The 13,158-nt window shown below is 38.3% G+C and overlaps 1 protein-coding gene across 7 annotated transcripts in view; it reads right to left on the reverse strand.

The window, feature by feature from the left end:
* The window catches only part of diaph2 (diaphanous-related formin 2), a 470,900-nt gene that overhangs the window by 325,109 nt on the left and 132,633 nt on the right, over nt 1-13,158 (reverse strand). For all 7 annotated transcript variants that reach the window (XM_046031243.1, XM_046031244.1, XM_046031241.1 and 4 more), the window contains 4 exons: nt 11,114-11,230; nt 4,925-5,043; nt 3,125-3,189; nt 2,194-2,298 (listed from right to left, as the gene is read on the reverse strand). In XM_046031243.1, coding sequence (XP_045887199.1) covers nt 2,194-2,298; nt 3,125-3,189; nt 4,925-5,043; nt 11,114-11,230 — 406 coding nt within the window. The remainder of the gene's footprint in view (nt 1-2,193; nt 2,299-3,124; nt 3,190-4,924; nt 5,044-11,113; nt 11,231-13,158) is intronic.

Raw genomic sequence — 13,158 nt, forward strand, 5'->3', positions numbered from 1 at the left:
ATGGAGTTTGCTAAAAAACACCTGAAGGACTCCAAGATGGTGATAAATAAGATCCTCTGGTCTGATGAGACCAAGATAGAACTTTTAGGCCTTAATTCTAAGCGGTATGTGTGGAGAAAACCAGGCACTGCTCATCACCTGTCCAATACAGTCTCAACAGTGAAGCATGGTGGTGGCAGCATCATGCTGTGAGGGTGTTTTTCAGCTGCAGGGACAGGACGACTGGTTGCAATCGAGGGAAAGATGAATGCGGCCAAGTACAGGGATATCCTGGACGAAAACCTTTTCCAGAGTGCTCTGGACCTCAGACTGGCCCGAAGGTTTACCTTCCAACAAGACAATGACCCTAAGCACACCGCTAAAATAACGAAGGAGTGGCTTCACAACAACTCCGTGGCTGTTCTTGAATGGCCCAGCCAGAGCCCTGACTTAAACGCAATTGAGCATCTCTGGAGAGACCTGAAAATGGCTGTCCACCAACGTTTACCATCCAACCTGACAGAACTGGAGAGGATCTGCAAGGAGGAATGGCAGAGGATACCCAAATCCAGATGTGAAAAACTTGTTGCATCTTTCCCAAAACGACTCATGGCTGTATTAGATCAAAAGGGTGCTTCTACTAAATACTGAGCAAAGGGTCTGAATACTTATGACCATGTGATATTTCAGTTTTTCTTTTTTAATAAATTTGCAAAAATTTCTACATTTCTGTTTTTTTCTGTCAAGATGGGGTGCTGAGTGTACATTACTGAGAAATAAAATGAACTTTTTTGATTTTTGGAAAACGGCTGCAATGAAACAAAGAGTGAAAAATTTAAAGGGGTCTGAATACTTTCCGTACCCACTGTATAGGGGATATTCTAAACATTCATGCACGTTTGTGCCAAACAAATTACATGTTTCCCTGCTGAGGTTAATATCTGGTGATGTACGAGTCTTCAGCAGTAACCGCTCTTTGAAGAAGCATTCAGACAAACGGAGGAAGAGAGGGCTTGACTCTCCAGGGCTTCTCTGCTCTACACTACCTGTTAATGCACCAGTCAGTCAGTCTTCAAAAGACTGAGGCCTGTCAGGGGAGGGGGGGTGGTGTTATAGGAAAGAAAACACTTGGATACACAACATAAAAAGCCCAAAAAAGGGAAAGAGGGCAAGCAAAGGTAACAGCCTGGTGCATTCATTTCTGAGAGAAGGTGAAAGAGAGCAAGGGAGAAAAAGGGGCGAGCAGGCGGAGAGGAGCTTTAGATGATGATGGTCTCATTAAAATAGGCAGGCAGTAATCATAAATAGAGTGATGAACCATTTTGGGGACAAATGCAGGTAACAAGTGGTGACCCAGCACTCAACCATGACCAGTTTTAAGAAGAACAACACGGTGTTACCTAGGCCAGGACAACAACCAAAGCCTGTGCTACATAACAGCATTTGTTGTGGACCTAAGAATGCTACCTAGAGGACTGAAGTAAAAGTATGTTCCAACTGAGAAAACTCCCAATTATGCTTGGACCATATATGCAGGTGCAGTTTATCAGACTGGGAGTGTCAACATAGGCAACCAGAGATGAATCTTTGAAAGAAAGAGCGATCTGTGATATAAATGTAGCTATACCATCTTTCAATGCAGGTTTATATTAAATTCCCTAAGCAGAGAGGCAACCTGCCCTTTTGTCCCAAGGCAGTACTAAAGTGTTTGAAATTGGGTTAAGGGGGAAATAGCAGTAATTTTCTGTGCTCAAAATGGAGGGGTTTGCCTGGGAAGAAATGATGTAGAGGCCAGGAAAAGGAGTGCAATCCATCTCTGTGATGATAGAATTACATAGGAAAAGCTTCAATAGAGCAATTTGCCCATAAAAAGAGCTACAACTTAAGAAGGAGATTGACCCTTTATTAAATCAAATGTTCTTGCATGGATGATAACTCGCACTTACAGCAGCAGCACATCTGTAAGTGGGGTGGAAAGGTATCCTTCTGACCAAATCAGCCCTTTTTCTAGTGGCGCTATGATCTTAAGACAAACATTTTTATATATTATTGAGATGTTTTTTAGTTAGAAAAAACTGATTAGAAGGGCTTCTGGATATTAGATTTGTTTTATCTTCTTTTTAATGTTTTTTTGGAAAACATACAAAATAAAAGATCTCTGGGGGAATGGAACACTGTTTTGCAGAGTAGCGGGATTTCACTTTATGGATTTACCTGGGACTCCAGGGCCTGAATCTTTCCCTCCAGCTCTTTGATTTTCTCTTCCTTCTTTTGACACTCGGCCTGGGCCTCCTGCCGCGCACTGAACTCCTCATCAAACTGCAAGAAAAGAGATACAAAAATGTCTATGTGCACATAAAAAACACGTGTACACAGATATAAATACACACACACACACGTTGGTGAGCGGCACAGTGTCTCCAGAGAATGGCCACGGGGCACATCACCAGACACCAAAACACACTGTCTTACACTCTCTGGCCGATTTCTATTCATAGCCCCCATGGCCCTTGAGCCCTGTTGTCCTTTGTCTTAGTTTCGGGCCTAGCTTTCATGTATGTTGATGGATCTAACCTTTGCAGAAACCAAGCCATGTCGCTACAATGATTTCACTGTCCCAGCAGGGTACACGGTCGGCTGGTGGGACAGAACTCTTAAGAAAAAACATACCCAGGAACCCCTTGGTGTCCCCCAACAGTGGCAGTGGGGCATCTTAATACATATCTAAATACTATACATAATATGCTGGAGGTAAGATTTTTTTTATGAGGTCATTTTATTTCTCTGAAATATATAAAAAATATTATTATATAAATTAATCAATTACAGAAATAATGAATCAATTTAATTACATGAAAAGGAAAAGAGAAAGAGAAAACCCCTTAAAGGGCCAGTTTAAAATGCAGAACTGTATCAAAAGAGCTTGCACATAACTTAACTCTGCCCCGGCACTGTGCACAAATAAGTATACATCAGAACATCGGCACTGATTCTTGTAATGCTGATACGGATCATGTAGCGTCACAGCCAGGTATTGATCAGGGCATGGAAAATCAATAGCTTGTCTGGAAGCTCTGAGGAAGAAAAAACTTTCCTGATGGGAGCCGGCCAACCAAGGGGGATGTTGGAGTGATTAATGTCTCACCTTTTTCGAGTACTCTGCAGCCTTCTGCTCACTCTCTTCAACTTTGGATTTATCCACACACTGATCTGAAAGACAAGACAGCCATAGCCACAAGATACTTCAAAGGTATCTTCCAGGTGAGATGTGCATCATTAGCTCTCTAAGTGAGATTTACAATTAGACATGGGTCTTGTTTCTCAAAGTATGTAAGAATTCATATGATCTCTTGAATGCTGACTGATTTCTTGAAAAGTATGTTTTCAACTGAAGATGGTTTAAAAATTGGCATAAATCATTTTTATGTGTTTCAGCACACCTAAAAATGCTAAAGAGTGTTTCAAGAAGGAAAACCAGTCCTTCCTGTATCTCAAAGTAATTTAACTTCAAGGTTTGATTGCATACTATTTAAAATATATACTGTATTTTCAGATGAGTTACAACATTTCTTTAGTGGTCATTCATAATGTCTCCCAGTAAAGGTTGTATAAATTTGATGCTTGTGATGAAATGCAAAAATCATTAAAAATAAGAATAAGAATAAAATGTGTGCTCTGGGAAAACAGAAGGCAAAGTGCAAAATGGGCAGCTATGGCGACTGATGCAGCAGCTGTGTTACCGTCGTGAAGAAAGGACAAGAGTGGATAAAGTGTTTTCATGATGTGTTCAATGACTGCCACACATATGTTGAAACCAGTCACACCGTGCAACTCTTGGGTCATGCTCTCCTCATCACCCAACTCTCACTGTCAAAGGTGTCCTTAAACAGCAGGAATCATCACCTAAAATTCTGAGTTGTTATCTGTTGCTTAAAGGTGTTTCTTGAAAAAGATTTAATCAGTCAGAGTACAAGTACAAGTGTAAGTTTTTGCACATTCTACTTCTTCTTTTCCAGATATTTTGTGTGTAGTTTTATGTATTTTTTTTGTATATAACGTCTTTACAAACACATAAAACATATTTTACAATTGTCCAGTAGCTGAATCATCTGAAAGACAGTGTATGTGTAAGTTGTGAGTGTAAATTATTGTTAGATCACACATCACACAAAACCATTTTTCCCTTTGAAAAATAATTGTTATTTGGAAGAGACCCCCTAATGTGAAAAATAATACAACAGAATAAAGGGCGGAAAGACACCTTTCAAAAGCCCATGTGGATGTGGCATCTAATTCCACATGTCTTTTGTGTGAATTTAACAAAACACATGTCGCTGAAAGTTTACCATCTGATTAAATCTTAGTAAAGTGAGTGAGAAAACTTATTCAATACCGTATCAGTCCTCTGCGGATAGGTTTAGAAACTTTTAATGACCCTTTGTTAGCAAGTCACAGAACTGTTAGTGACACCACAGTAAGAGAAAGTGGTGTCATTTCTTTCTTTTCTCTGTTTGTAAAAAAGTGCTCCATTAGTGATGCACTGCAAATTGATATTTTCTCTAGTATTCCACGGCTGACAAATACCCTAGCTGCAGAAAATGGCACTTAAAATTAACTGAATTCATTTTCCCAGATATAATGTACTATTCATCAATAATTAGATGACCCCAACTTATATGTCAAGCCACTGCATGTGTTTGTCAGAAGAATCTCAGAAGGATAATGAGAATGACTGTGAGGTATCAGAACATGTTTAGCAACATCCATGATATGCCGCCTGCAGCACATAGTTTAAAAAGACAAAAAAAACCTGAGGATGATTTCGGCTTATTAGGATCTCAATTACACGTCTTGAAGGCTTGTTTTACACATTTTAGACTTTTGCCAGCACACGTTAAATTAATGACTATGACGATGAGTAAATATGAAGCAGTTAATAAGGTACCAATCAGATGGGTGAAGTCCACGTCTAGTCTTTTACTGTAGCCAAAGTCAGGGTCCATTCCATTGCGATGCAGGACCACCTGAGACACGCATTCTTCTATCACCTTGTAATACTGAGGCCTGAGGGTTCAGAAAACATAAAGAAGAACAATTACACATGCCACAGTGATGTGACTGACACAAACTCTACAGGGCTAATTAAGCACAAACGATTCCCTTATCAAAGCTAGAGGTCACAAAATGCCATGTCAAAAAGGGTGCTGCTGCAGAAAATAGGCAACCTATTAAATTTGATCACTTGCTTCACCCCGATCATGAAATTAGTAGATTAATGGGCACACAGAACCCAAGCCTGTGTTAGTCTGTCCATTTCAAGGTGACAGACGGTAGCCAAGGCTACGCTTGCCCTCCTGCCTAATTTGCAATCATCTTTGCCAATTAGAGCAACCATAAAAACTGAAATGTAAATCTAATCAGTGTAATGTGTGTAATTGAAAGCACAATGACCAGAAAAACATGTCAGCCAGTTAGGAGTGTGACTGAGTGCTTGGTGTTGTCGAGCTGGGTGAGTGAATCAGCCTGAGACTCCCATTCTGCCACACAGGTTGGTATATGACCTTTTCTCAGTAACATTATCAACTTTAATTGCAAGTGACATTTAGCAAATACAATGGCAGCTTAAGCTCAACTCCAAACTGAGAAATAATTATTTTCTAAGCATGACATTCACCAGAAGTTGATGTTTAAATTCGCAAGAAAGCAGTTTTTATTCCTCCAATGATTCAAGCTCCATTTATTCATGTAAATTTGAAGTTGAGATTTGAACTGAGGTACCAGATATGGGGAACTGAACCTAAATGACAGTCATCAATAATGGCCGCATAAAATTTTTAAAAGAACAATTCCCTAAACTAGGAATAACAACAATCACAAGCGCAAAATCCATGCGCAAGTGGATGTGACCAACTCATTGTTGCAGTTTGTGTGAACAGTTGGGCAATTCTGTTATGGCACTATGAAATCTGGAATAGGGGTGGAGAGGGATGAATACATTACTAGAGGGAGGAATACAGTATCAGCAGCTAGGGTAGGGTTAGCGTTCTGATTCAATAATCACATCAACTCCTTTCATCTCCTTTATAGTAGTGATAGTAGAAGCTAAGTTCTTCTATGAGTCCCAAAGCACAACAGAATGCAACAGCCTTCTGGGAGAAGCTGATGTTCATTCAATTTCCAGAAATGTTATTATTATTTTCAGGGTTCTTACACATTTTCCATTTCAATATTCTACACATTTCCAGACTTCAATTTCCAGACTTTATTATAAATTTTTCACACCATACTTGACATCTGAGTACAAAGAGCTAGATGTTTATTATATAAATAAATTGTTTTTAACTCGCACTGTTAACATGTATGTTACATTCTGACTCTGTATGTTATTATGTTTCCAAAGTCTTGACAGAATATTGTAGCTAGGCACTGTATATCATGTATATTAATTAACAACAAACCATTGTGTCCACATTCCTACACAGAAATTTGGAGGTGTTCCCTTGTCAAATATCTGTTGCCCAAAGAGGAAGTAAATTACTCTGTGCTATATATAATTGTATTATTTTCAATATATAATATTATATTATTGTCCCCCACATATGTTTTTGTCTCTTTTAAAAATAAAAAACTTAAATCTGTGCACACTGTGTCCCTGAAAAAGACAATGATCGCAGCCATAAAGGCATGCTTTCCTTACGATTTCCTAAGATAGACTGTTTACTTTTCTGATGTCTACATCAATGTAAATCTCATAAATGTTCAGACAGGCTATGTATTTGTTTATTTTTGATATTGCTGAATTTTCTTTTAAACTAATTTGGTTTCAGATGTCAAAATTTGGTACAGTTATAAGGTGCTTGGGGCAAAACTGTTTTGCAGGATGTGACACACAGGTGTGGAGCATTGACAGTATGGTGTAGAGACAGCTCTGCGCAGGAGTGTCTTCTGTCAAACGACATACTTGCTTTTAAAGACATCAAGCTGGCTCTGGCCCGCGCTTTCTCACACAGTGGTAAACATTTTGGCTGCACACACTGCTTGCATGATCTTTTTTTTATTCTTTATTTTGCAAGTTTCTGGTTTAATTTCAACATTGGAGGGCATACATAGTAAGATGGGGGGTTTGAGGGTCCATATTATTTATATACATACATATATATATATATATATATATATATATATATATATATATATATATATAAAATGGATAAGGCTCTCAGGCGTTCTGTATTGCTTTCAAATATGTATTCCCCAGCAGATTGGCTTTTCTCATTTAATACCATCCCAGATGAGTCAACACACATGATTTAGTCTTCCCTCTGCTTTTGTGTCTCTTGTTTGGGGAAGTAACCTCTTTAAATGAGCATTTGGCACCTATTCACATGAACAAAAATTTTAGTTTACAAACCCCCCTAAACTTAAATAGCCCCTGTGTTTCATCAAGTTTTCTGTTCAACTTTTGGACATTCAGAATCTATCCCACATATCTGTGTTTACTGACAATTCAAGAATAAATTCATAATAGCAAGAAAAAAAACATATTATTACAAGAATAAAGTCGTTGTTTAATCAGAATAAAGTCATATTTTTTTTTTATCCACCCGCCCTATACACTGCTGTCCATTAGCCTACGTTATTGCTCTACTGATATGGTTGTATCCCCTTCAGACCATCTGACTGACACAGAACCGTTTGGGACTGTACTGGATGAGACAAGTGAGCTGTGCTTCATCGGGGGTGGAACACCAAAACAAATAGAAAAGATTTCTGATCAGGCATACATTTCACCACAAATGCTAACTCCATCACCACTGATAAAGTGCGGCCGCTTCAGTAGGAAACATTCTGGAGTAGTGAGACAGTCCCAAACAGAGCAAAAGTGGCTCTAAGTAAGGGAGATGCCGAGACAGCGGCGACACAGCGCTACCGGTCAGAGGAAAGACGCAATCTAACGTTTTACAAGTCTAAGTAACTGGAGACTGCAGGTATACCAAGACATGCACATATGACTCGAAACCTATTCTAATATAACTTTTTTTCTCATATCGTGACTTAATTTTCAAAATATCAGATAACTATTGTTTGTTTCTAACAGTAACTCTAATACTCAAATACACTGACTAAACACAAGCATTTTTTGATCAAAATAATTGCTAGGGACAATTCACTTTTTCTTTTTCCCATACTTATCCAGACCTGCAAATTATTTATATACAATCCCATACTTTTTCAATCTGCATAGGAATCCTGTATTTTAGAAAAAGAAGAAGACTGGAAGTTCCATAAATCACTGTATGGCAGATATGCTGTAGCTTTATGGCCTTTTAGCTTCTTGATATTGTCCACTAGATTTATTTGAAAATAAGTTAAATTCAGAGAAGATCTTATGACAACTCCGATGCAGATAAGGAACTCACAGTCTGATCAAAGCCTGCCGGTCTGAAGGCTCGGCATGAAAGCATTAAGCATTAAGGGGAAGGAGCACTAATGTTACTAAAATGTAATACTTGATTTGAGCTGAGAGAGCTGTGAACAAAGTGTCTGTTGTCAGGATGTTTCATTTTGTGTAATACCAAAAAAGCACATATCTTAAGTGTGTGTCAAAATAAAAAGGAACGTGATGAACAGCATCTTGTTATTAACAACATTAAATAGAAAGAAGTTTACTTTCGAGGCTTTGACTCCAAACTGTTGCCCATAAATTCAAAGGCTATGTTCTGTTGGTACCTTGTGGGTGGACAGGCCATATCATGTTATGAACAGAAATATGAAAGAACACAAAAATCTGAGCCAAAGCAAATAAGAATAAATCAGCATTTAGGTGCACTGTTTTGAAAGCATGAAATACCATACATTAAGCTTGAGCTGGCGGATTCGCCCACTCATGATTGGAACAAGCTAGCAAAAGCTCATACATCGCCCTGCATGGCTTAAGCGCTGTGGCACTCGGCTTACAACTGTCACCAATGTACACCACATTATTATCTCAATAAGCCGCCCTATTTTCCCTGCGTCCTCCATCCTCCGCCACCACCAAGCAGATAGGGGCTGGGTGGAGATAACTAGAGACGGAGAGAGTGACCCAGAACTGTCAGGCCCCTCCACAGTGGGCAGGGCTGGGCTCCAGAAGCTAGCATATGTCCCCTGCATCATTCCCCACCTCTTCTTTTACTTTGGCACCTTCATTTCTTCCAATGATAGCTTGCAGTTCAGCACAGCCCCAGCCACTTGATCCAGCTCTGCTCCACATAACCAGTGTAATCCCCATATCACCAGGCTCCAAAAGAGCAGATCTGCTCTATATTTACTGGGTGGGTTTGATGTGCTCCCATTCATTAGGCTTGCAGTGAGAGATTAATTATCAAAAATAAACCAAGCCCTGAAGGGGAGAGCAACAACTAATGTTGTGTTAGGAGGAATGACAGTAGACAGAGCACTTCAACAGTTTGCCCACTGCAGACCTTCATATTATTAGAATACTAATTATATTATTGAATTAATTATCATTGAATGTAGATTATTATTTGACACATGAATCAAGGCACCACTAGTGTTATCGATTCCAATTCACACTACGATGAAAACAACTTAATCCTATACTTTAGATAGAATATTATGAGCACACCTGCATCCTTTTGATCACAAAGCCAAAGAATGTCACACATTTATACAACCTACCTAACCTGCATTGCTACCACACATTCCCTGACATGCCTATTTTTGTTTTTGTTTCAAGTTGGCAAAATATTATAGATATACACCAAATAATTTTACATTCACCAAATTTTGACTACAACATGAAAAAACTTTAAGGGTGAAGACTGGAAAAAGATAGATAGTATCTATTGGAAATAGCTGCATGTACTGTAGTACTGCATCTTCCATCATCCTAACTCACATAGCTGTGATGTATTGGGAATAAAATGCCTTAATCAGAATGTCTGGCGCTAATGTTTGTGAGTGTGTGTGCGTGGGTATGCCCTTGCTTTTGTGAAGGAGGCTGGAGAAAAAAAAATATTTCTAAAACATATCTTTAAAAAGACCATCAGTTTATTTCTTTTTTTAAGAGCATCAGCACAGATCCCTTCTTATTGCTGGCTTACAGAAGGGTACATGGACATTGGAGCTGAGGTGGACATGGCTATACAAGCTGGTTAATGTGAATTCTATTTCTCACTTCCTCCAAATAGATGAGGAATACATTATTCATAACGCCAAGGGAATAGCAACTTGTCTATGGTAAATTCATCTTGTTCCTCTCATCCTCCCTTCATCTTCCTACTTTCTTATTTCTGAAAAAAGGTCTGACACAGCACTGAATTCATCAGTGTCATTCCATTCAGAGGAGCGGCGGCCTTCCTGCCCAGTGACTGACATATTTGCTCTACAAAGGCAAAATGGAAAGCTAACCCAATGGTTTAAATTTACTTAATAATTTCAAAATACACAATATTGTCCTTACTCTAATAATTTGTCTGTTGTTACTTCCAGTGTTCGTAGACAAAGAAAGTGTACAAAAAGAGTTAGTGCACCCAGACTAATAATCTTTGTAGTGCTGACTACATGTTCCTTTTTCACACTGCACTGCTGTGAAATGCTGTCTTCACAAGAACTACAGACAACACCTGACCTCCCCACCAGCAATGCTGGGTGTGACCAGAGGTTCAACAGTGGTTAATGAAGCAATTCCTCCAAATAAGATGCAGTGTGTAATTTTACCAAATTTTATGTATTTAATTGTTATATTATTTTATGTTTAAGTTTGTGGGTGGTTTATGTTTCATCTGACTGCAAGACTCTTTATCACCACACAGCTTGTGAAAATCAAGTTGAATTAATGAATAACAGAGGCGAGCTAATACAGTTGATAGAGTTGTAGTTAAATGACACAAAAGTTACACTAATATAAAGGTATTTTAAGTTTGGCTTTTAAAAATCAATGGGTCTCTTACTTTTGGGATGATAAAAGTACATAAATTTCAACCTAGATTTTACTTTTCAAGATATGTTGGTCAAAGACAAACAAACAGACAAGCAAATCCCAAGACTATCCAAGCATTGACATACAGTAGAGCATCACAAGGGCATAAGTCAATAAAAAGACTGTGGTATGTAAAAATCACACAGAACTTACCTGATGTAATAGTCATTCCTGATGAGCAATAGGTGCTGAAGAATTGACAGGAAGTAGGGCTCTGAGCCAGTGTCTTTCACCATATTCGACAGGAGATGGTACACTTCACTCATATCAGTACAGAAGCAAGGTTAAGGAAAACAACTCTATGACAGTCTTACTTTTTAGGTTTCTAAGTTAATCCATTTAACAGTTAAGGTTAACTTCTTGAGAAAACACCACATTTCAGTTCATTATTCAGGTGCATTCAATTCCTTGTAAACATTTAAAATTTTATTAGTACTTCTTTTCTTTATAATTACTTATTTATTTCCCCCAGTTCCTCACCTCAAGGTTTTCTGACAGCCATCATTGTGCAAAGCAAACGGAGATGTGATTCCTCTTATCCACTTTCTCTCAGGGGAGCTACAACAGTGGAAAATAGCTAAGTTGAGGACAGGGATTGGCAATAAAGAACGCTCCTTCTGGTTTACCTGTCACTCACTAGAATAGAGAAAATTCATTACATTTGAATGTTTAAGGCAAGAATGATGGGGAGCTGATCATTCGCAGGCCAAAATATAGCTGAGATTCAGTTCTCAGATTGAAACTGACATGTACTCAGGAGTGAAAATTCATGTTATTAAATTTGCAAAAGGTATTGATTATGTGTCTTACGTTAGCTTTCCCCAGTAGGAAACATTGATGGCTTTCAAAAATAATGCGAGAACTACGTATATAACACACAGTAAAGGTAAGCATTGAAACATATTTCAAAATTACATTATGTTAACTGTTGATTTGTAGTACATTTTAAAATATTGTAATTTGTGTTTCTCAAACTTTTAATAGTTTCCTAAAAGTGTAGCTCTAACAAGTAAAGATCCCAGGAAAATGAATGATTTGGAGACTATTTAACTTTGCTTGAGAAAGGAGGATTTCCCCATGGAGCCTCATCTTGTTTGAAAGAGTAGAAAAAAGTTCTCAGATATGTGCACACATGCAGAGAAAAGAAGACTAGGGAGAAACTTGCAGAGATGAGAAAAGGTGAAATTCGGGACGGGGGAGTTGGGGGTGGGTGTGACCTCCAGTACATTACAATCAGTATCAACGTAGTATATCTGTAGTATAAAACATGTCAATGTCAAAACTCAACGCTCAAATTGATGTTTGTTCAATTTTGTTCATGAAGTCAACTGTCTGACATTTGGGAAAAACACAATGATTGTCACAGCTGTCTGTGTAATTAGCATGTCAAACCTATCCTTCTCCGTGGCTGCCTGCAGCTACACTTCCCCTGTCCTTGCGACTGCAACTTCCACGAGGTTCATCTACACTACAAAAGAACTTGCACCTGTGTTACTTTGTGGCTATAACAATGTTGTTGACACAATGTCCAAGAGACTGTGCAGTCACTGCTGCAGCCAATGGAGAGCCAGAACAGTGCCCATCTGTGGGCAACACCAAACTTATGTTTCACAACAGTCAGTATTTAATGTTTTATTAGGCTATAACTAATCAAAACTCAAGTTTAGCATAATTTTCAGGACACACAAGACAGGATTCAGGACCACACTGCTCATAATTTGGAACTGTCCCAAATTTTTCAGGATGTCTGGTCTGATTTTTTTATGATGTTCAGGTAAATGAGCCAAATTAACACTCAACAGAGCAACAGTAATATTTCTATTACTTTAATGTGTTATAATAGATGATTTCATGGATATACTAATGTTACAGATCCAAAACATGACCGATTAGAGGGGCCCAACTAACACGTTTTCAAAGGTTAATCTGAATATTTTGTCAATATTATTTGTCAGATTTCATCAACAGCTAACGAAGGATGACTCTGTAAGAGAGTATCAATGTCAGATTCAATTTATTTCCCCAATAAAAAAAACAGCATTTAACTGCAGTCTCCATTTCCAATACTATCATCCAATACAAAACAATCTGTAGCCGCTGCAATTGGGGAAGATCAATTCTTTTAAATACTGTTTGACACTTTTCCTATTAGTTTCAACAATGTCTGTAATTAAACTCCTATCCCATATAATTTTTTT

This window comes from Micropterus dolomieu, linkage group LG19 (assembly GCF_021292245.1).
Source record: "Micropterus dolomieu isolate WLL.071019.BEF.003 ecotype Adirondacks linkage group LG19, ASM2129224v1, whole genome shotgun sequence".
NCBI lineage: Eukaryota > Metazoa > Chordata > Actinopteri > Centrarchiformes > Centrarchidae > Micropterus > Micropterus dolomieu.